At 43.6% G+C, this 24,352-nt stretch overlaps 4 protein-coding genes and 1 long non-coding RNA gene across 5 annotated transcripts in view; 2 read left to right on the top strand and 3 right to left on the bottom strand.

Moving 5' to 3' along the window:
* The window catches only part of LOC139430358 (uncharacterized), a 136,109-nt gene extending 128,728 nt beyond the window's left edge, over positions 1–7,381 (bottom strand). The window contains exon 1 of the long non-coding RNA XR_011640843.1: positions 6,740–7,381. This is a non-coding gene — a long non-coding RNA (uncharacterized lncRNA). The remainder of the gene's footprint in view (positions 1–6,739) is intronic.
* Positions 7,382–9,393: 2,012 nt separating this feature from the next.
* Positions 9,394–9,841, bottom strand: LOC139430586 (histone H2B). The gene has a single exon (XM_071197761.1). The coding sequence runs from the start codon at positions 9,780–9,782 to the stop codon at positions 9,411–9,413; it is 372 nt and encodes a 123-aa protein (XP_071053862.1). The 5' UTR covers positions 9,783–9,841; the 3' UTR covers positions 9,394–9,410.
* A 5,240-nt stretch (positions 9,842–15,081) lies between these two features.
* On the top strand, positions 15,082–15,588 carry LOC139430462 (histone H2A-like). The gene has a single exon (XM_071197510.1). It carries the CDS (start codon positions 15,142–15,144, stop codon positions 15,586–15,588), a length of 447 nt encoding a protein of 148 aa, XP_071053611.1. The 5' UTR covers positions 15,082–15,141.
* A 1,859-nt stretch (positions 15,589–17,447) lies between these two features.
* LOC139430576 (histone H4) lies at positions 17,448–18,275 on the bottom strand. Its single transcript, XM_071197741.1, has one exon. The coding sequence runs from the start codon at positions 18,230–18,232 to the stop codon at positions 17,921–17,923; it is 312 nt and encodes a 103-aa protein (XP_071053842.1). The 5' UTR covers positions 18,233–18,275; the 3' UTR covers positions 17,448–17,920.
* Positions 18,276–23,290: 5,015 nt separating this feature from the next.
* Positions 23,291–23,828, top strand: LOC139430589 (histone H3). The gene has a single exon (XM_071197764.1). It carries the CDS (start codon positions 23,336–23,338, stop codon positions 23,744–23,746), a length of 411 nt encoding a protein of 136 aa, XP_071053865.1. The 5' UTR covers positions 23,291–23,335; the 3' UTR covers positions 23,747–23,828.
* The last annotated feature ends 524 nt before the right edge of the window (positions 23,829–24,352 follow it).

Below are 24,352 nucleotides of genomic sequence, written 5' to 3'. Positions count from 1 at the left end.
GAAGAAGCGTGGGTGAATTTTTGCTAAGTTATTAGTTCGACATTTTGGAATTTTTGGGTGGGCTATTTTAGCATATCTATGTACGTAGTAGAGTGATCATCCACTGAAAATTTTGTTTTCTTAACTTAAATTTAAGAAAAACACTTCAGAACAAGTTCGAAGTGTTTCGCTTCGAACTTGTTTCTGAAGAAGGTTGCAACATGGCATTTCGTCAAGCATTTTTTCAAAAGACTAGTAGGTCTAGTGTTAGTTCTAGTTTTAGTTTAATTAACACCGGCCATGAAAGCCTTCGTACTTATATTATCAACCTTTATTGGGAGGATATTAACAAACAAATTAAAGATCTTGAACGGTGAACGTGGCCCTTTTCATCGGACCTAAAACTAACGGAAAATACATACATATGTTACATTGTATTCACTAATTTAGTGATATCGAAAGTGGAATTGGGAAGGACAGTCGGATTCCTGGATCGTCAGACGAGAAGCAGCCTTGACCGTTAAGGGCGAAGGTGTTCAACGTTGTAATCCGTTAATCCCGCTAGGAGGGGATTGGGGTGGTTTTCGAGCCGCGTAAACTCGGTACTGGCCTTGTCCCGAATGAATTCCTCGATGGTCGCCATCTGGGAATCATTGTGCAGTGTCGCGTTACTGACAAACCAAGGTGCATCAAATGCCATCCTTAGGACCTCGTTCTAAACAAGTTGGACTTTTTGCACGTGCGATTGCGCGGCGTAACCCCAGACGGAAGAGTCATCGTAGGAAGGATCTTGACAACTTATATACAACTTACATGGATCGCACTTATATTACCTATTATTAACCTGGCGACAGTGTGTTGGGGTATCATATACCCCAGACGTCTTAAAATGCGCGCCATTCAATTCGATATGTAAATGTTCCACCAGGGAACTCAATACCTTCCTTTAATAGCTTAAAGCATCTGTAGTAGTCAATATCTTACTCGATACCCCACCGCACAGGTAAGTGTTTATCAATATATATTGTGATGTTTATTTATTTTCTTTTACTTATGTATTGTGATAAAATTAACCATCGTTTAGTTCACCGAGAGAACATAACCTTGAAATTTTGACAGAGGGATTTTTTGTTGGTGAAAATCTTATCTAAAACCATTTAGTTTGGGAATAATTCAAGATTAGGAGTCTCTCTCTAAGGTTGGGCGGTGGCTCAGCGGTTAAACTCTCGGGTTGACACGCAGACGTTCCGGGTTCGAGCCCCGGTTTAAACATATTCACCAAGCCGCCCACCCGTCCTTCGGAGGGGACGTTAAGCCGTCGGTCCCGGCAACCAGTCGTACACCTCTTGTTGTCGTTATCACCCATGTGTGTAAGGGGTTTGAACACATGGCTGAACGCGCGTTAGCGCTCATGAAGCACACACCTCGTGAGAGCGTACCCGGGCCAAGGTTGATGAGCAGCTTTGCTCCACCTTGGTACGGAGGGGCCAGCGAGTGAGTGGCATCGTTGAGCGGCACCTGACAGGGGCGAACCCGCACTGGGCCTGTGCCATAGCACGCCCGTTGAGGGGGGTCGGTCAGGAAGCGGAATCAGCCAGAATTCGAGTTAAGCTCGCGTTTAACATCTCAGACCTCTTAGAGGAGGATGTACAAGGGGCCCGTTGGGGCCTAGGTGCCGCGTATAGTATACGCACTCCCCGTAACATACATACATACATACATAGGAGTCTCTCTTAAAATCGATGATTTTTTGTAATCGATAGGAAATGAGTCAAAAGAGGCGTTAATGATAAAAAAAAAAGTGCGGAAAAGTGTAGTACTTACCGAAAAATCACTTTAAAGTTGCGATTTGACGTTTCTTTTTGGAAGTTCAAAGCAATGTTAAAATTGCATTTTCGTATTAAATCCTAACCTGAAATTGTTTAATTTATACCCACGCACAAAATAAAAAGTTATTTTCACTAAACTTGTTTAGATTACAACATATTTTCGGATGAAAACCTGGTTTCTTAGGCTATCGATGCAGAACGACAATTAAATGTCGTTAGATAGAATTGTTTCTACCAAATGTGTATTAATAGACTTTGTGTTAATAGATTGCGTATCAATTGATCTGTCAAATGACTGAAAGCTGAAATATCTTTATGTTATAAATATAAATGATAAATAAGTATAGTAGCTTATTTAATAGTAGTTTAGTTAAATTAAAATAGTTATTAAAAAAGACATGCTTACAAAATAAAAATAAATAAATAATCCGTGTGACGATAGCAACAAACTGTGTATTGAACCAAATGACAATTACAACCATTACAACTGACAACACAAGCAATGTTAACCATGTATTTTCTCGTATTAAATCCTAACCTGAAATTGTTTAATTTATACCCACGCACAAAATAAAAAGTTATTTTCACTAAACTTGTTGAGATTACAACATAATTATTCATAATGACACCTATGTGAAGTCAGCCCCCAATTAAACAGAATTTTACATGTATAGTATTTTAATTATAACATGAGAACCAGTGAACCGATTTTGATAAACAATGTCTCATTCGAAAGCTTAATCCTTCGTTTGCCTTATATGTTAATATTAAAATCAATAAAAGATGAAGAACACCGCTCTGTACGTAAAATAGCTTAATATTACCAAACTTCAAGCCATTGTGCAATTGTTATCAAACCGAATTTTAAAAAACTGTGTTCACAATCAGAAAGAACGCTCCTTCAAATATCTTAATCCGGGTTTTTGTCGGTCAAAAAATTGTGCTTCAAAAAACTACTGGCTTCGGTAAAAATTACAATTTTCTTATAATTGATTAATATCTATTAGCATTATGGTTAAATCACCTTTAATATACATCTCTATATACAGAAACGTTTAATTGCTCTACCTCTAAACAACTTTCTTATTTGATATGAGGAAAACTATAGAAGTATATCATGAAGTTATAGACTTACACAAGGACGTTTTTGGTCAAAAAATTACCAAATTCACACGTTTTAGCTACTTTTAAACATTGTTGGGATCAATAACTTTCTTATATCACCAGGAAAAAACTCTATAACCAAGCAGCGATAACCGCGTGTTATACACCATTAGAAAGACCAGAAAATTGTAGATAAGATAGATCTATACTTCTATAGTTTTCCCCCTATCAAATAAGAAATTTGTTTAAAGGAATAGTAATTAAGCGTTTTTGCGTGTAGGGATGTATATTAAGGGCGATTTAAGCATGACGCCGATAGACATTTCAACGAAAACCCGGGTTAAGATAATTTAAAGAGTGCTCTTTCCGAGTGTGATAATAGTTTTTAAAATTCGGTTTGATAACAATTGCACAAAGGCTTGAAGTTTGGTAATTTTAAGCTATTTAATCTAAGTACAGAGCCACCGCTTTGTAGTCTAAGTACAGATTGATCTTAGTATTAACTTATCGACAGACAAAGACCGGTTTTAGATAGAGAAAGAATAAAACTAAAGAAAATTCCATTATTTCTAAGCACCACATAAAGACTGAACACAATATAAATTATGTTGCTTAAAAATCGTCAATCTTGCTTTTATCGATGTAATATCGCTCAAATAAGAATTTTGTGTAGAAATTAGATTTTGAGTTAGGTTAATTTACGTTTAAACTAGCGAAAATTTCCCAAATGTCGGATTAGATATGGAGAAGGGTGTGGGTCAAATATAAACACCAGCTATAAAAATAAAAATAACTATTTATAGGAACTCAATCTGTTTTTACAATTGATGACTATTGTTTATTCTGTTCTTAAGGTGGTCCCACACGACTGGTGTAATTGGCAAGTACGCAAGCAGGCAAATATTTGTGTAAACATTGGCCTTACATTGTTAATTCACGTATAACATAAAAAATACCTATAACAATGTGAGCTCCCAGACGCTACGCAAGTGTATCCGAGTAGACGAATATATGACGGTTCGTTATCGGATGGATACTCATTTGCGATTTCCTCCAGGTCCCGTTGCTCAGCTGGCTTCATAGGGTCGTACTTACATAATCGCAGCTATTCGATAAAATTCCGCCGCCTTATCAAGCTTCTTCGCTGTGCACGATTTGTGGAAAATATATCTGGCAAGATTCCCTGGGAGATGACTTTTAGTACGGCCAGATGTTGACATACTACTCTTCGCATGACGTCAGGTGGATTCGATGGATTTGTAACTTAAAATTTGTAAAAAAGTTGCCTTTTCGAAACGATACAACCTTACCGCACCTTCCTTCTTTTTTGTTTCCGAGTGGAAACGTGCCCATTACACACCCACAAGTACCCATCAATTGCATTTCTACCTTAATCTTTTGAATTTCTCCAAAATAAGGTTTATTATTCTTTTCTTTCAGATTTGACCAAAGGATTTGACGAATATTTCACCCTACGTTATGACCTTTTGATGCTAAAACTTTGTAACTACGAAAGGGATTTTCATCAATAATATGTGTTATTAAGTTCCAAAATAACGTTAAACTAATTAATAATTATCCTAATTATAATATTTAAGTGGTTTGAAGTCTTTTAATAACAAATTTTTATTTAACTCTCATGCTCTCTATTTAAATGCGATAACAGATTATAAACATTTCAAATAGATTTTTAGAATCTATCTGTATCTTATATTGTATTCAATTTCTTTTTTCGAATCTATCTTTGCTCCTATCTGGCGACGCTCTTGTACATAGTTAATAGACACACAGTCTATGTAACGACAGGCACTTAGTCATTAGGACCTATGCGAGGTTAGCTCCAAATTTTTCTAGCCCCCAATTAGATAGTATTTTACATGTATAGTATTTTGATTATAACAAGAAAACCAGTCAATCGATTTCGATAATCAAAATCTCATTCGAAAGCTTAATCTTTGGCCAATACGAAAGTGGAAATGCCCGACTCGAAATCTCTCGCGGGGTCATTTCAATGTTTCCACCTTCGCATTCATTGCAGATCATACTTTCGACCGAGATTTTGATGACTAAAATTGGTCAATTAGTTCCGGAGATAATTGATGTGTTTAATTAATTCGTTTGTTGTGTTTTAATCAAAATCCTTAAATATTTCGAATCGGGCATTTCGACAACAGCATTCAGCCAGACATAAACTTTCGATTGAGATATAAAACATTAAAATCCGTCAAACTGTTCTTTAATTATAGTCGATTTAGTTTAAATTAATTTTTTTATATTGGGGACTATACTTTTGAGCGTTCACACGTGCATAAACAACGAGCCGAAGACGGTGTCATTCCGAGGGCTGTATAAAGTTAACGGGAGAGAATTGAAATCGGGCATCTTGTAATTTCGATAGAAGACACTATGACGAATCGAGTGACGTATAGATCTTGATTAACGGGTACATCGTTTACGAGTTATCACCATTTAAAGAAGGTCTATTTTGTGTAATTTTCGTGTATGTTCGCATTATTTTGGCGTTTTAACGAAATTCGAAAGAGATTTCGAATCGGGCATTTCCACTGTCGTATTGACCAAAGATTAAGCTTTCGAATGAGACATTGTTTATCGAAATCGGTTCACTGATTCTCATGTTATAATCAAAATACTATACATGTAAAAACCTATCTAATTGGGGGCTAACTTCACATAGGTGTCATTATGAATAGTTATGTTGGAATCTCAAGTTAAGTGAAAATAACTTTTTATTTTGTGCCTGGGTATAAATTAAACAATTTGAGGTTAGGATTTAATACGAAAATACATGTCATGGTTAACATTGCTTGTGTTCTTAGTTGTAATTGTCATTTGGTTAAATACACAGTTTGTTGCCATCGTCACACGGGTTATTTTTTTATTGTTATTTTGTAACCATGTACACGTCTTTTTTAATATTAATTTTTAATTAATTAACTATTTTAACTTAAGTAAGGTACTATTAAATAAACTATTATACTTATTTATCATTTATATTTACAATATAAAGATATTTCAGTCGTTTGACAGATCAATTGATACACAATCTATTAACACACATTTGGTAGAAACAATTCTATCTAACGACAGGTAGTTGTCGTTATGCATTGATAGCCTAAGAAATAAGGTTTTCATCCGAAAATATGTTTTAATCTCAATAAGTTTAGTGAAAATAACTTTTTATTTTGTGCGTGAGTATAAATTAAACAATTTCAGGTTAGGATTTAATACGAAAATGCAATTTTAACATTGCTTTTAACTTCCAAAAAGAAACGTCAAATCGCAACTTTAAAGTGATTTTTCGGTAAGTACTACACTTTTCCGCACTTTTTTTTTATCATTAATGCCTCTTTTGACTCATTTCCTATCGATTAAAAAAAAATCATCGATTTTTAAGAGAGACTCCTAATCTTGATATATGCCTTAGTTTGCTTCCAAAAGTATCAATTAATATAGTCCAGCTCCTAAAGCCCATTTTTCATCCATCCTTTGATGTTTTAACGTTATTTTGAGGAGGAAATCCTTGATTTAAAATTGAATTTTTCTAATCTAGAGATGACATTCAATGCAAGTATTTTGAATTTTGAAAAAAGGCGCGAACCTAAGAACCAATCAGAAACAAGGAAGAAACAGTTGGAGTGCCGGGGTATATAAGGAAATCGCGAACAGGCAGCGAGACAGTCGTCGTCTGACCAGCGTCGAATCCACGTCGTCAGACAGAAAAAATTTAAATCTCCGAGAGATAACCTTTAAAATTAAAATAATTTTATAAAGCCAATTTAACCAACGATATATAAAAAAGAATCGACCTATTCCGAGAACTCCTGAAACTTCTTCGAGATTATCTGAGACCCGAAATCCGAAGAACAGCAGTCCAATTTTCCATCAGAAGAATCCTGTAGACAATTCCGTATAATCCGAAAGAGAGACCGGAATGGAATCCTGTAACCAATCCAGAAATCTAGTTCGTGCTCCGAAACCAAGAAACAATCCATTATCCTGATACCACATTGAATTCCAATCCTTTCTTTTTCGCAGTGAGTTGGATGATAATTTATTTTTCTTATTTAACATAACCTACAAAAGAAAAATCAACGAATCAAACTCAAAAGACAACTCACAAGAGTTTCCTTATAATTTTATCAATACTTACTTATGGGTAAAGATTTATCAGTTTGTCTTGTATAACTTTTTTTTATTTAACACTATTTTTCCAACGAGTTTGATTTCGATTTAAGGCGTCAGCCATTTGTTATTTCTAAGAACGGATATAACGAGTTTTTATCCTGCTCTCTCTCTCTCGAAAGAATAAACGTGTTCTCTCTCAGATCGATGTTTCAGTCGATTATCGCAGTTTTCTATTTCATTTAAAAGTTACCTCTCGTCAATAGGCATTGTTGATAAAGTAAATTTAGAAAAACAATTTTATTTTCGTTATTCATAAAACGTGTTAATTTTTTTTTGTTTAATTAAAAGAATTTTTGTCGAACCTTATTATTTTTCTTTTTGAACCTGAACTTGCCCGAAACCCTGAGTTTAACAAGAGTCTCATAGCTAAAGAAACCCCAATATATAATATGTAAACAAACAAAACACTACATTATCTATATATATTGTGATGTTTATTTATTTTCTTTTACTTATGTATTTGACAAATTTGTATAAACAGAAGTGGAAAATGACTGACTAAAGCTTCGACACGGTTAACATGTTTCTGCTAAAATCTATACAGATTCTGAATACAAATGTCGATATAACATTTCACAGGTAATTTGGTTTCGCCTTCAGTTTTATGGCAGGCCACGATTATTAGCTCTCTGGGAAGAGGTTGAAGAAGCCGAAAATCCTATTGGCTCCGAAAGTGAAGACGAATCTGATTTTGTAAGTGACAGTAATCATAACTCTGACGGCGAGGAGGATGCGAAGAAGTAACTGAAAGTGAAATACCAAAAATCTGTTGAAAATATTTAGGCAAGGATGGTACAACATGGGCTTCAAAACATTTTCCCAAGAATGTTCGCACGCGTACAGAGAATATAATCACACACCTACCAGGCGTAAAAAGAACAGCCAAGAATGCTAAAACACCAATTGAATGTTTCAATCAGTTTATAATTTCTGATATGGTGGACGATATTGTGATGTGCACCAATATAACAATACGACAGAAATCTGTTTGCTACGATGAAAATCATCAATACGTTGTACGGGATACGAATGGAACAGAAATAAGAGCTTTATTCGGACTTCTCTATCTGGCAGTAGTTTTCAAACGTTCTAGGCTAAATCTTGAGGAGCTTTGGTCGACAGATGGAACTGGGATAAGTTAATTCAGAGAAACAATGTCTTTGCAAAGGTTCATTTTCGTGCTGTCTTGTTTACGCTTTGACAACATAAATAATCGTGCGGAAAGGAAAAATATTGACAAGATGACAGCAGTGAGGGCATTATTTGAGAAATTCGTTGAGAATAGCCAGGATTCGTTTACTCCAAGCGAATATCTCACCATTGCCGAAAAGTTAGAAGCATTCAGGGGTCGCTGTGCTTTTCGTCAATACATGCCCAAAAAGCCAGCACGTTATGGTTTGAAAATATTTACACTTGTAGATGCAAAATCATACTTTTTTCTCAACTTAGAATTGTACGTGGGACTGCAACCTGATGGTCCATTCAAGTTGAGCAATAAGCCAAACGATGTGGTTCTTAGACTTATAGCTCCAATTTCCGGCACAAAACGAAATGTAACGTTTGATAATTGGTTCAGCAATTATGATCTGATGCTAACACTGCTAAGACAACACAAAATTACACCCGTCGGGACGGTTAGGAAGAACAAACGGCAAATACCCGAGAGCTTCATTTTCAAGTAGTGAAAAACAGACCAGACCATTCCAGCAAATTTGATTTTCAAAAGGATATCACTTTAGTTTCCTATACACCAAGAAAAGGTAAGGTTGTACTTCTTTTGTCTACGTTACACCATACTCCAGATATCGATGTAACTACTGGGGGTAAAAGAAAACCGGAAGTAGTTTCGTTTTATAATGCTACAAAAGGTGGCGTAGATGTCGTTGATGAAAAGGGGGGTGTAACTGAACGTTCAGCTACACCCCCCACTTTGATATATATAAAAAATATACTAAATTATTAGTACAAAAATTTTAAATGTAGTACAAAATTAGTACATAAATAGTACAAAATTATGGCACAATCAAAATGCTGATATCTTGAAAGGGAGGTTGTATATGGAGGGGGGATGTAACTGAACGTTCAGATACCAGAATCTTTATTTATTTTTCTGTCAATTTATTTTAGTGTATGTCATACCCCAGCACAAAGGTTGTATGCAAAAAACCCACCACACTGTCGCCGGGTTAACTTAAAAATATTGTAAATTGCGATAATATTCTTTATTCAGATACTAATTTTTGGTTCTGAAAAGAACCGGTCGTTGTTTAGGGGGGATGCTTATATCGCCATTTATTTGGAACTTGTGTACTTAGTAACAGCCTTGGTGCCTTCGCTTACAGCGTGCTTCGCCAATTCTCCAGGTAACAGAAGTCTGACGGCAGTCTGGATTTCTCGACTGGTGATCGTTGATCTTTTGTTGTAATGAGCCAAACGGGATGCTTCAGCGGCTATCCTTTCGAAGATATCGTTCACAAAACTGTTCATTATACTCATAGCTTTGCTCGAAATACCGGTATCAGGATGAACTTGTTTCAATACCTTGTAAATGTAAATAGCGTAGCTTTCCTTCCTCTTGCGTTTCTTCTTCTTATCGGTTTTCGATATATTTTTCTGCGCTTTACCCGCCTTTTTGGCTGCTTTCCCACTAGTTTTCGGTGGCATTGTTGTTGTTCGTTAATTAATTAATAAAACTTATCGGTGACAAGATTTTCGACAATAACACAGCGTAGTACACTACAGTAAGTATACAGTGTTATAAAAATGAACTTGAAGAACTTGACGGGCCTCTTGAGGTTCCTGGAATCTTCCTTAACCCTCTTCATCGGATCTAAAACAGACGGAAAATATATTAGTTAATATTCGCTAAATTAGCGATATCGGAAGTGGATTTGGAAAGGACAGTCGGGTTCCCGGATCGTCAGACGAGAAGCAGCCTTGGCCGTTTATGGCGAAGGTGTTCAACGTCGTAATCCGTTAATCCCGCTAGGAGGGGATTTGGGTGGTCTTCGAGCCGCGTAAACTCGGTACTGGCTTTGTTCCGAATGAATTCCTCGATGGTCACCATCTGGGAATCATTGTGCAGTGTCGCATTACTGACAAACCAAGGAGCATCGAATGCCATCCTTAGGACCTTGTTCTGAACCACTTGGAGTTTTTGCACGTGCGAGTGCGCGGCGTAACCCCAGACTGAAGAAGCGTATGTCATCGCAGGTCTGATAACCGCTTTGTAGAGTCGAATCTTCCGGAGAGGATCCAACTTACTTCGGCGATTTATCAGAGCGTACAGATTGACCAGAGCTACCTTCGCCCGGTTCGCCATGGCCTCGATGTGACTTTTCCAAGTTAGTTTAGAGTCCAGAATGACACCCAAATACCTGGTTTCGGAATGCCAGGGAAGCTCGTTCCCTCGCAGTACCAACGCATCGGGGGGTCTCTGTCTACGCCGAGTAAAGAGTACTGCGGTACTTTTATCAGCGTTGATTTTGACCCGCCACTTTGCGAAGTAGTCTTGCAGCTGATCCGATGCTGTCTGCAGTCTACGAGCGGCGATCTCGGGGGACCAAGATCTGCTGTAGATGCATACATCGTCGACGTACATCGCTAACTGAGTGCCCTCGCACCGGGGTAGGTCGCTAACAAAGATACAAAAGAGTATCGGTGAAAGCAACGACCCCTGAGGGACGCCAGCAGTTAGGATTCGCTCTGTCGAACGCGTACCGTTCAATTTGATGCGCGCCTTCCTACCGCCAAGATAGGACGCGATCAATTGAACCAACGCCAGGGGCACGCCCGCTTCTAGCATTTTGAACAAAAGTCCTTCATGCCATACTTTGTCGAACGCCTTGGCAACATCGAAAAGCGCCGCACAAGTGCTTTGCTTTCGATTGAAGCCTTCGGTTATGTATTCGACAAGTCGCAGTACCTGGTGTACGGTCGAATGTTTGGGTCGGAAACCAAACTGTTCGTCCTGAATGAGCTTAAGATCTTGAACTGATCTTTGTAGCCTCGTCTGGACGATCCTCTCGCATACCTTGCCGAGACAAGAAAGCAAACTGATGGGCCTGTAGCTTTGCGGGAACGTTAGGTTCGCCCCGGGTTTCGGTAACACGACGACGTCCGCGCATTTCCACTTGGTAGGGAAATGCCGCAGCCGGAACGCCGCATTGATGATTCCCATCAGCGAAACGACCGCTTTTAAAGGCATGGCCTTTAAAGCAGCGTTTCCTATCCCGTCCGGTCCCGATGCCTTCTTCGACTTACATCTCGCGATTGCCTCTTTCACCTCGGTCGGAGAAGCGTGCTCGATATGCCGACGATCTTCTACGGCCAGCCGCCTACTCACTACGCGTTCGACTCGATCGATGAAATCTTCATCTTCGTCATCGTCGCATAGCGGGCTGCACTGGTTTTCGAAGTTATCGGCATGAGCCTCTGCTTTCTCTTCGAGAGTGAAAGCCATTCCGGTTTCACCGTGAATGGGCGGCATGCGCGTCGTGTTCCCCTTCAGCACCTTGACCATCTTCCAACAGGAGTGATCGTCTTCGGTGTTCAGGGCGTCGAGTTTGGCGTCGAAAGACGCGTATCGGAACTCCGCGAGCTCCCTTCTCACATCACCGCGCAGACGGTTATAGCGACGCTTGAGATCGGGATCCCAATTGCGCTGATAAGTCCGCCTGACGCGATCACGCTCCCGCATAAGTTCCCTGATGTGCGCCGGAAGCACCCATCGATGGTCCTTTACGGGAATCGTGTTGGTCGCGTATCGAAGAGAATCCTCGATTGCGACCGTGAGTCGTTCAACAGCCTCATCCAGTTCCTGAGCGTTGTGGATCGGTCGTATTTGTCCCATATTGTGGTGCAAGTGGTCGCTAAAAGCCGGCCACGATACAGTGGAACGTTCAACCGGGACGCGAACGTCCGGGACGTCTCCTAGCTGCAGCAGCACAGGGAGATGATCGGAACTAAGTTCGTTGAGCGTGGTAACTCTATGAACTAGTCGGACATCTTTGATTACAACCACGTCCAAAACGTCAGATCGTTGCCCTTCGTTCGACGGGTAATACGTGTGGTCGGCGGGGGCATCGGTGACAATGCCCGTCTCGTCGGTAAAACTCCGCAGTATTTTACCGTTCGCGTTTGCGATCCGACTGTTCCACGATGGGTGCTTAGCGTTTAGGTCGCCGGCGATAACCACGCCTTTGTCCGTATCCAAGACACCCGTTAGATCGTCTTCCAACAACCGCCGATTCGGCGGATTGTAGGCGGCGACCAAGCGGACGCACCCCGATAGTGTTCGTACCACAATCGTAGTAGCTTCGAGATGTTGAAGAGGGGGAGTCAGATCTTCGTAATGATCCAAACTGGTCCTTACAAAGATGGCTGTCCCGCCGCCTCTTGCACCAACTCTATCGTTTCGATAGAAGCGATAATTGGGCAGCCGTGGCCTGTCGCCCGCTCGCAGATGGGTTTCGCAAATGAGTATCGCGTCAAGGTCGTACCTTTCGGCGAACTCGCGAAGTTCATTCTGTTTACAGACAAGGCCGTTGGCGTTCCAATAAGCCAACTCAAGCGAATGCGGTACTCTCGGTCTTCGATGAGTCATCATAAGAGTTTCATCATCTCGGACATGATTTGGACGCACAACTTAACTCGCGCGTCCCTATCGGATTTGTCGATTTGGATGACCTCGCTCATCATCGCCAGTATGTTGACGAGGGGGTCGGTTGGGGGTTCAACCGCCGCCTGTGCCGCAACATTGACCGGGAATGGTGTTTCAGCCACCGCGATCGACCCGCTTTTACGAAGCCTCCTATTGTGACGCCTCCTCTGCGACCTCGACAGCTTCGGGGGGTCGTCGGTCGCCTTTTGCTTCGGCTCGTTGAGCTTAGCTTTGGGCGCCGCGACCTCTTTCCGAACTACCTTGGTAGCTGGAGCGTTCGCTTTGGGGGCAACGTTAGCGTTGCCTTTCGGCTTTTTCGCCTGACTACTAACCGCTTTCACGGGTTTCGCCGCGACTACTGGAGCCTTTTTGTCCCCCTTTTGCGCCTGAATAGGTGCTTTCGGGGGAACGGTCGCTTTGACCTTTGGGGCTGCCGCCGGCGCCCACGTTTCCGCCGCCTTCGGGTGTTTTGGGCACCCTTTGTAGTTGGCGGTATGAGGACCACCGCAAAGGACGCACTTGGCGGGCGCATCCTTTGCTTTGGCACAGGAAGCCGTCGGATGGTCACCAGCGCACTTCACGCAACGAGGTGCACCGTTGCACATTCGTTGGGAGTGGCCGTAACGCTGACAGCGATGACACTGGCCGACTTCCGTCTTCTTCTTGGCGCTCTCGACAGTTATGGTTAAAGCCATGACCGTCTTGAGGTCAAAGATCCGTTTGGCGTCCGCGGTCTTTTTCAAGACGCACAGGACTAACGGGATCGGCCTCCTTTCAGAGCCCTGGCGCATACGTTTTACCGTATCGGGCCAGAATCCCTGTTTTCTCAGGTCGGCAGCAATGCTGTCCTCCCCGATACTGGTAGGGACGCCTCGAAAAACCACCTTTAACGGCTTTTCCTCCGGTAGAGAGAATGTGTGGTACTGGTGTTTACCAGCCATCAACATCTTCACCAGGGCGCGATAGGCTTCCGCGGTGGGGAGCTCAATCTTGATTCCTTGCGGAACCGCTCTGGCTTTCGAAAAGGCGATCCGAAGTCTCGCCATCTCCGCCGAAATGGAATCCCAGTTTTCCTTCGCATGAAGGATTACCGGGGGGACCCGCTTGGAAACGCGTTCCAATCGAGGACGCACGGCTTCCGAGTACTCGTCCTCCAGGTCGCTGCTGGCCTTCCTTTTCCCGTTGGATGGACCGACTGCCACGTCGACATCCATTTTACCCGCCGGGATGGAAGCCAACGCCTCGGCGAATGACCTCGGAGTGGAGGTGGTCGCCGCCTCCTCGAGGGAGGCGGTGCGGCCTGCCGCGCTGGTCGTCGCATCCTCGAGGGAAGCAGTACGGCCTGATGGTGCTATGGCTTTCGCCTCCACTGGGGAGGCAGTGCTGCCAAGGACGGGGGTTGTTTCGGTTGTCGCCTTCTCGGGGATGGCGGTACTAACCTTAGGTGTGCATTTGGTCGCCACCTGCTCGAGGGAGGCGGTGCGGCCTGCCGCGCTGGTCGTCGCATCCTCTAAGGAAGCAGTACGGCCTGGTATACCAGCCTTGGCTGCCGCCTCCGCTGGGGAGGCAGTTCTGCCAATGACTGGTTTCTTGGTCGCCGCCTTCACGAGGGAGGCGGTGCGGCCTGATGATTTGGCTGCCGCCGCCACAGGGGAGGCAGTCTTGCCAAGAACGGGGGTAGCGTTGGTTGCCGCCTTCACGGGGATGGCGGGTCTGACCTTACGCGGAGATTTAGTCGCCGCTTTCAACGGGGAAGGCGGACGGCTTGGTGGAACGGGTCTCAATGTCCCGTTCTTATCGATGTGTGTGTCGACCACGCTTGCAAACAAGCGAAAGTCTACACACGATGCGGATAAAGTTTTCTTCTCCATTTTAAGAGGCATTTCTGCCACCTCAAAACGGTTTGGAAAACCCAACCCAACCCTAAAAAAGGGCGCTCTTAATTTCAAAAGAAACTTATCTGCTCTGGATTACGCCTTTGACGAGGTCGAAAATGAACCTTCCCCCTTCCTTCGCTCACGCAACAGGTCGGACGAATTCTTCAACTTCTCTCCAGGCGATGTTGCTCTCTTCAAGGCTCGAATCGGACTCCTTTTTTGTTTATGTTTTGCTGTTCGACAGTAACACAGCGTAGTACACTGCAGTAAGTATACAGTGTTATAAAAATGGCCCGTCTTTACCGTTTATAAAGTGGTAGCGTCGTATCAGTAGGTGACGCCTCCCGTTGCTACCGCTTGGCTGACGGCCGCTATTGGTCGAACCGTCGGCGCAGTTGGGTATATGTATTTGAAAAACCTGTATTTCGCTCTGAATTGATACGTTTTGTTGAAGTTTTCGGCACGCTACCAAGTCAACTAAGCCATGTCGGGTCGAGGAAAAGGTGGAAAAGTTAAAGGAAAAGCAAAATCCAGATCCAGTCGTGCAGGATTACAATTTCCTGTTGGTCGTATTCATCGATTGTTGAGGAAGGGCAATTACGCGGAACGCGTAGGAGCTGGAGCTCCCGTATATTTAGCGGCCGTAATGGAGTATTTGGCAGCCGAAGTTCTCGAGTTGGCCGGTAACGCTGCGAGAGACAACAAAAAGACTCGTATCATCCCTAGACATTTACAACTGGCCATACGTAACGACGAAGAATTGAATAAATTACTGTCGGGAGTGACGATTGCTCAAGGAGGTGTGCTTCCGAACATTCAAGCTGTTTTGTTACCTAAGAAAACCGAGAAAAACCTTAATTTAATTACAACTTGGTCACACCATATTAACAAAACGGCCCTTCTCAGGGCCACAAAGAATATAGTCGAATAATGAACTATCGATGTCTGCGGTTGTGTAAATGTATCATCTTCTTTTTTATACATATTCTTTCAAGTAGCATACGTATACGTATGTATGTATATTTTAAACATGACCTGTAATATCAAGATATTAATACGAATCACATTTTTTGTTGAATTTTATAAGAATCATCGTGTCGCTAAAAAATCAACGAAAAGTGATAAACTTACCGAAAAATAACTTTCGATTTTTAAAGTGTCCATGTGACGTCATCAACAACGATAACGATGTATTTTCACAGCACCACGGTTAGCGCTGGTCCTATTAACTGTTTTTGCCACATCCACGCACACAACACCAATAAGACCAATAAGTAAAAATGAAACTTGTTGATACTATAACGCATATTTTCGTGTGAAATACCCTTGTTCTTTTGGTTACAATAACTAAAACATCTTTATTTACCATCTACCTGCTTGCTCGTGTGGATCTGAATGTTTTTTTTTTTTTCGACGGTCCCTCCAACCCGACTTTTTCAGGTAGATGGTAAACAACAACATTTTAGTCGTTGTGCGTCGAAAACCTAAGAAACAAGGGTATTTCACCCGAAAATATGCGTTAACAAATTGTTAATTCTTTCATACATTTTATCGGATTAATGTTATGTTGGTATATCGGCTGTGAAAATAGAAAAGGATAGGATTGATATTACCGGTGGGTTAAAGTTATTTTTCGGTAAGTTTTATACCTTTCCGTACTTTTTTTAAATTTGTAACGGCTTATTTGAGTGATTTCTCATCGACGATTCTTGAATTATACCTTTTTTATTCTTTGCGTTTTGATCCATCGTCACTAACTAACTGGGTTTCTAAAGCATGACTTGGCGCATTATCGATTAATAACAACGCTTTTCCAGGTAAGTTATTCTCTTGAGAATATTTTCTCACCTCTGGCACAAAACATTTCGTGAACCACTCCTTAAAAAGTATCGAGGTCATCCACGCGTTTGAAGTTGATCTGTAGATGACTGGTATTTCTTTGTTTTTGAAGGCACGTGGATTCTTAGCTTTACCAATAACGTGCAATTTTAATTTACGGTCTCCTTCTGTGTTGGCACAGACAAGGAAGGTTACTCTATCCTTGCTCTTTTTACGTCCTGGTGCTGTTTTTCGTGGAATCCCACCAAAGTTCTATCTGGAAGAAGCTTATAAAATAAAGCTGACTCGTCTGCGTTATATATTTGATTAGGGCATAAGTTTTCTTTTCTAATGTGTAGAGCCAATTTTTTTTTAAAAGGTGCAATTGCTTGAAAATTGTTAGAAAGCTTCTAACTTCTCGCCAGTAATTTTCAAATTTCTCAGGCTATATCTTCTTCTAAATTTTGCCATCCAACCTCTACTAGCACGAAAATCATCCTTTCCATAATGTTCCCGGTAAAACACCTTAGCCTGGTCAGCTAAATATTCACATGAAACAGTACAATGACGATATCTTTTTTTATTTTAAAAACCATGAATATAACGCATTATCCATTTTTGGAAATTCCCCATCTTCAAAGTTTTCCTCTTCCCAGTACCATGGGAAGAGGTACTCAAATTGTGTATTATTCGAATGTAAACAATAATTTGGTACTCTAAATACTGTTTAAGTGCTTTTTCTTTTTTTAAGGCGTAAATTCTTTTCTTTTTATTTCAAATTTATATTCTTAAAGTCTAAACAATTAACAATTATTAATTTTTTTTTTAAATCAGTCAAGTATAAGTAAATTTATATTCTTTACTACATTATTTTGTTGAATTTCAAATAAAATAAAAAAAGAAGTGCGGCCCCCTGGACCTACATAGTTCGTAGGAGGACCTATCATAAATCACGACGAGGTACTTTTTCGGGGTGATAATTAGTGCCACTACTGCTTCTGAGAGTCATAAAAACCACCAGAAATATCAGAAACTATAACAGACAGGCTGCACAATTGGAAATGAAATATGCGCAAGCGCCAAAGGACGTGAACCGTTCTTGGTCGAGACCAGGTACACGAACTTGTCCGATCGACGGTCGTTAGAACCACAGAATAACATAATATTCTGTGGTTGGAACGCTTGACAAAACGTCGCGGATCATCCTTTTCAAGGCAGCAGCACTTTTTAACTGTGCAGGCTTGTGACCGTCAAAAGTCTAAAGCGTGGTTGGAACGAACCTAATATATGTACATACATATTACGTATGTATGTAATTGTCCGGATTGTACGTGAAAATATTCCTTAACTTTCATAAATATAGTGGTTCTGAAAAGAACCGGGTGGTTGTGTTGAATACAGAACAGTCGTTGTCAAAATTAAAATAGGTACATAATTTAAATTTCTTAACCCCCAAAGCCGTAGAGAGTACGACCTTGCCGCTTAAGGGCGTAAACGACGTCCATAGCAGTAACGGTTTTCCTTTTTGCGTGTTCAGTGTATGTGACAGCGTCGCGAATAACGTTCTCAAGGAAAACCTTTAAAACTCCTCGAGTTTCTTCGTAAATTAATCCTGAAATACGCTTTACACCGCCGCGACGGGCAAGACGTCTGATAGCTGGTTTGGTGATGCCCTGGATGTTGTCACGGAGTACTTTGCGATGACGTTTGGCGCCTCCTTTTCCAAGACCTTTTCCTCCCTTTCCACGGCCAGTCATTTTTCTTTTTATGTATGTATAACGACGACGAACTAACAAGCACCGACAGCGGACTATCGTTTTCGGGACTTTTCGCGCGCTTATATGGTGGCGCAATGGACACGCCTGCCGATTCTACGGCTCGACCAATCCGATGCAAGTCACGTACACGGGTATAAAGTAGCCTTCAACCGAGCGATCTCTCAGTAAGAGTCCGTGTAGTGCCTTGAGGAGTGCAACATCGCCTGAAGAGAAGTTGAAGAATTCGTCCGACCTGCTGCGAAAGCAAAGGAAGGGGGAAGGTTCATATTCTACTTGGGTGACCTCGTTAAAGCGTAATCCGGAGTAGGTAAGTTTCTTTCGAAACTAAGAGCGCCCTTTTTAGGGTTTGTTCCTGCAAGGGAAAGTGAGTTGTTGCCTCATTTTTAATCGGCAGAAATGCCTTTTAAATTTGGAAAAGGCACATCCGTATCGTGTGAAGACTTTAGCTTGCTAGCAAGCTTGGTCGACACACACATCGTTGACAAGAACGGGAAGTTGGTTCCTGTTCTTTCCAGCCGTCCGCCTTCCCCGCTGGAGGCGGCGACGAAACCTCCACGCTCGGTAAGTTCCGCCTCCCCCATGGAGGTGGCAGCCAAAAAGTCAGGCCGTCTGCCTTCCCCGTTGAAGGCGGCGACTAAAAAAGCCCGCCCGGTAAGTTCCGCTTCCCCCGTGGAGACGACAGCCACAACGTCAGGCCGACTGCCTTCCTCGTTGAAGGCGGCAACCAAATCGTCAGGCCGTACGGTCTCTCCCGTGGAGGCGACGACCAGCGCGGCAGGCCGCAACGCCTCCCTCGTGGAGGCGGCGACCACCACACTACCGAGGTCCTTCGCTGAGGCGCTGACTTCCGTCCCAACGGGTGAAATGGACGTCGATGTAGCAGTCGACCCATCCAAATCCGCAGGGAAAAGGAAGGCGAGCAGCGACTTGGAGGAAGAATCTTCGGAGGCGGTGCGTCCCCGCATGGAACCAGTTTCCAAGCGGATCCCCCCGGTAATCCTTCACGCTAAGGAGAACTGGGATTCGATTTCGGCGGAGATGGCGAGACTTAGGATCGCCTTTTCGAAAGCCAGAGCGGTTCCGCAAGGAATCAAGATAGAGCTCCCCACCATGGAAGCCTACCGCGCTCTGGTGAAAATGTTGATGGCTGGTAAACACCAGTACCATACATTTGCCCTCCCCGATGATAAGCCGTTAAAGGTTGTCTTTAGAGGCGTCCCTACCAGTATTGGGGAGGACAGCATTGCTGCCGACCTGAGAAAACAGGGATTCTGGCCTGAAACCGTGAAGCGGTTGCGCCAGGGCTCTGAACGGAGGCCAATTCCCCTGGTTCTGTGCGTCTTGAAAAAGACCGCGGACGCCAAGAGGATTTTCGACCTCAAGACGGTAAAGGGATTAACCATTACCGTCGAGAGCGCTAAAAAGAAGACGGAAGTTGGTCAGTGTCATCGCTGTCAGCGTTACGGCCACTCCCAACGAATGTGCAATGGTGCACCTCGTTGCGTTAAGTGCGCCGGTGATCACTCGACGGCTTCCTGCTCCAAAGCAAAGGATGCGCCCGCCAAGTGCGTCCTTTGCGGTGGCCCTCATACCGCCAACTACAAAGGGTGCCCAAAACACCCGAAGGCGGCGGAAACGAGGGCGCCGGCGGCAGCCCCAAAGGTCAAAGCGACCGTTCTCCCAAAAGCACCTACTCAGGCGCAAAAGGAGGATAAAAAGGCTCCAGTAGTCGCGGCGAAACCCGTGAAAGCGGTTAGTAGTCAGACGAAAAAGCCCAAAGGCAACGCTAACGTCGCCCCCAAAGCGAACGCTCCAGCTACCAAGGTAGTTCGGAAAGAGGTCGCGGCGCCCAAAGCTAAGCTCAACGAGCCGAAGCAAAAGGCGACCGACGACCCTCCGAAGCTGTCGAGGTCGCAGAGGAGGCGTCGCAATAGGAGGCGTCGCAATAGGAGGCTTCGTAAAAGCGGGTCGATCGCGGTGGCTGAAACACCATCACCGGTCAATGTTGCGGAACAGGCGGCGGTTGAACCCCCAACCGACCCCCTCGTCAACATACTGGCGATGATGAGCGAGGTCATCCGGATCGACAAATCCGATAGGGACGCACGAGTTAAGTTGTGCCTCCAAATCATGTCCGAGATGATGAAACTCTTATGATGACTCATCGAAGACCGAGAGTACCTCATTCGCTTGAGTTGGCTTATTGGAATGCCAACGGCCTTGTCTGTAAACAGAATGAGCTTCGCGAGTTCGTCGAAAGGTACGACCTTGACGCGATACTCATCTGCGAAACTCATCTGCGAGCGGGCGACAGGCCGCGGCTGCCCAATTATCGCTTCTATCGAAACGATAGAGTTGGAGCAAGAGGCGGCGGGACAGCCATCTTCGTAAGGACCAGTTTGGATCATTACGAGGATCTGACTCCCCCTCTTCAACATCTCGAAGCTACTACGATTGTGGTACGAATACTATCGGGGTGCGTCCGCTTGGTCGCCGCCTACAATCCGCCGAATCGGCGGTTGTTGGAAGACGATCTAACGGGTGTCTTGGATACGGACGAAGGCGTGGTTATCGCCGGCGACCTAAACGCCAAGCACCCATCGTGGAACAGTCGGATCGCAAACGCGAACGGTAAAATACTGCGGAGTTTTACCGACGAGACGGGCATTGTCACCGATGCCCCCGCCGACTACACGTATTACCCGTCGAACGAAAGGCAACGATCTGACGTTTTGGACGTGGTTGTAATGAAAGATGTCAGACTAGTTCATAGAGTTACCACGCTCAACGAACTTAGTTCCGATCATCTCCCTGTGCTGCTGCAGCTAGGAGACGTCCCGGACGTTCGCGTCCCGGTTGAACGTTCCACTGTATCGTGGCCGGCTTTTACCGACCACATGCACCACAATATGGGACAAATACGACCGATCCACAACGCTCAGGAACTGGATGAGGCTGTTGAACGACTCACGGTCGCTATCGAGGATTCTCTTCGATACGCGACCAACACGATTCCCGTAAAGGACCGTCGATGGGCGCTACCAGCGCGCATCAGGGAACTTATGCGGGAGCGTGATCGCGTCAGACGGACTTATCAGCGAAATTGGGATCCCGATCTCAAAAGACGCTATAACCGTCTGCGCGATGAAGTGAGAAGGGAACTCGCGGAGTTCCGATACGCGTCTTTCGACGCCAAACTCGACGCCCTGAACACCGAAGGCGATCACTCCTGTTGGAAGATGGTCAAGGTGCTGAAGGGGAACACGTCACGCATGCCGCCCATTCACGGTGAAACCGGAATGGCTTTCACTCTCGAAGAGAAAGCGGAGGCTCATGCCGATAACTTCGAAAACCAGTGCAGCCCGCTATGCGACGATGACGAAGATGAAGATTTCATCGATCGAGTCGAGCGCGTGGTGAGCAGGCGACTGGCTGTAGAAGATGATCGGCACATCGAGCACGCTTCCCCAACCGAAGTGAAAGAGGCAATCGCGAGATGTAAGTCGAACAAGGCATCGGGACCGGACGGAATAGGAAACGCCGCTTTAAAGGCTCTACCTTTAAAAGCGGTCGTTTCGCTAACGGGGATCATCAACGCGACGCTCCGGCTGCGCCATTTTCCCACCAAGTGGAAAAGCGCGGACGTCGTCGTGTTACCGAAACCCAGTGCGAATCCAACGTTCCCGCAAAATTATAGGCCCATCAGTTTGCTTTCTTGTCTCGGCAAGGTATGTGAGAGGGTTGTCCAGACGAGGCTACAAAGATCCGTTCAAGATCTTAACCTCATTCAGGACGAACAGTTTGGTTTCCGACCCAAACATTCGACCGTACACCAGGTACTGCGACTTGTCGAACACATAACCGATGGCTTCAATCGAAATCAAAGCACTTGTGCTGTGTTTTTCGACGTTGCCAAAGCGTTCGACAAAGTATGGCATGAAGGACTTTTGTTCAAAATGCTAGAAGCGGGCGTGCCCCTGGCGTTAGTTCAATTGATCGCGTCCTACCTTGACGGTAGAAAGGCGCGCATCAAATTGAAAGGTACGCGTTCGAGAGAGCGAATCCTAACTGCAGGCGTCCCTCAGGGGTCGTTGCTTTCACCGATACTCTTTTGTATCTTTGTGAGCGACCTACCCCGTTCTGAGGGCACTCAGTTAGCGATGTACGCCGACGATGTGTGCATCTACAGCAGATCTTGGTCCCCCGAGGTCGCCGCTCGTAGACTGCAGGCAGCATCGGACGAACTGCTAGACTACTTCGCAAAGTGGCGGGTCAACATCAACGCTGATAAAAGTACCGCAATACTTTTTACTCGGCGTAGAAAGAGACCCCCCGATGCGATGGTACTGCAAGGGGACGAGCTCCCCTGGCGTTCTGAAGCCAAGTATTTGGGTGTCATTCTGGACTCTAAACTAACTTGGCAAAGTCACATCGAGACGATGGCGAACCGGGCGAAAGCAGCTCTGGTCAATCTGTACGCTCTGATAAATCGCCGAAGTAAGTTGGATCCTCTACGGAAGATTCGACTCTACAAAGCGGTTATCAGACCTACGATGACTTACGCCTCTTCCGTCTGGGGTTACGCCGCGCACTCGCACGTGCAAAAACTCCAAGTTGTTCAGAACAAGGTCCTAAGGATGGCATTTGATGCACCTTGGTTTGTCAGTAATGCGACACTGCACAATGATTCCCAGATGGCGACCATCGAGGAGTTCATTCGTGACAAGGCCAGTACCGAGTTTACGCGGCTCGAAAACCACCCCAATCCCCTCCTAGCGGGATTAACGGATTACGACGTTGAACACCTTCGCCACAAACGGCCAAGGCTGCTTCTCGTCTGACGATCCAGGAGTCCGACTGTCCTTCCCAATTCCACTTCCGATGTCACTATTAATTAGTGAAAAATTTTGTAATATATTTTCCGTTTGTTTTAGGTCCGATGAAGAGGGTTAGGGAAGAAATTCCAGGTACCTCAAGAGGCCCGTCATGTTCACCGTTCACCGATCTCTCAGTTTACTTTGACCAACTATATCTTTGTTGTCGTACGGTACGTATCTCGTTAACCCTTAATAATAAACTAAAATGGCTCGTACGAAACAAACTGCTCGGAAATCTACCGGAGGTAAAGCGCCACGTAAACAACTCGCAACTAAAGCGGCAAGGAAAAGCGCTCCCGCTACCGGTGGTGTCAAGAAACCGCATCGTTACAGACCTGGAACCGTAGCTCTTCGAGAAATTCGTCGTTACCAGAAAAGTACCGAACTTCTAATTAGAAAGTTGCCCTTCCAACGTTTGGTTAGAGAAATTGCCCAAGATTTCAAGACCGACTTGCGATTTCAAAGCAGCGCCGTTATGGCTTTGCAAGAGGCGAGCGAAGCTTACTTGGTTGGACTTTTCGAAGATACGAACTTGTGTGCAATTCATGCAAAACGAGTAACCATCATGCCGAAAGACATTCAGCTTGCTAGGCGCATTCGCGGCGAAAGAGCCTAATTTGCATCAATCAACCAAACCTTCCCAACAAGACCGGTTCTTTTCAGAACCAATCACTTGTTTTATGAAAAAGAATTTTCGTTTTGCTCCCCTTTAATCGGTGTTTATTATAAAAGCAAAAATGCTCGTTCAGTATGGACTTCGGATAATGTACATTTTCTAATTTCTAATAACGTAATAGCGTGTAAAATGTGAACTTAAGATGTGATTTAATCAAAAAAAATTAAGTTCTTTTTTAATTTATATAAAATAAATTCAATTATTTCATATAAGATTTTAGTAATTAAAAAAAAAGATTATGATGTTTAAATAATTTAAACTTAATTTGCTTCCATATGCATTCAAATATTGATGATCACAACGAAAGCTTCAATAAAGCTTCCGTACGAATTAAATTTTAAAACTTGTACAAAAAAAGTTAAAGAAGATGAAGGTTTATCTTCTTTAAGGTAATCAAAAACTTGTTGGGATTGATAAAGAAATATAAGGAATTCGAACTGTAACATTTATTTCCAAATTTAACGTTTTTGGGATTTATAAAAAAAGTAAATACAAGAAAAGGCGTAAATTTTACACACACCGACTACCTTAGATTCTTAATTCCAT

Source organism: Onthophagus taurus, chromosome 7 (assembly GCF_036711975.1).
Source record: "Onthophagus taurus isolate NC chromosome 7, IU_Otau_3.0, whole genome shotgun sequence".
Taxonomy (NCBI): domain Eukaryota; kingdom Metazoa; phylum Arthropoda; class Insecta; order Coleoptera; family Scarabaeidae; genus Onthophagus; species Onthophagus taurus.
This window is presented reverse-complemented; position numbering and strand designations above follow the sequence as displayed.

Excerpts from the sequence above, each read along its gene's own strand:
- LOC139430576 (XM_071197741.1), bottom strand. The coding sequence starts at position 18,232 with ATGACTGGCCGTGGAAAGGGAGGAAAAGGTCTTGGAAAAGGAGGCGCC.
- LOC139430462 (XM_071197510.1), top strand. The coding sequence starts at position 15,142 with ATGTCGGGTCGAGGAAAAGGTGGAAAAGTTAAAGGAAAAGCAAAATCC.
- LOC139430589 (XM_071197764.1), top strand. The coding sequence starts at position 23,336 with ATGGCTCGTACGAAACAAACTGCTCGGAAATCTACCGGAGGTAAAGCG.
- LOC139430586 (XM_071197761.1), bottom strand. The coding sequence starts at position 9,782 with ATGCCACCGAAAACTAGTGGGAAAGCAGCCAAAAAGGCGGGTAAAGCG.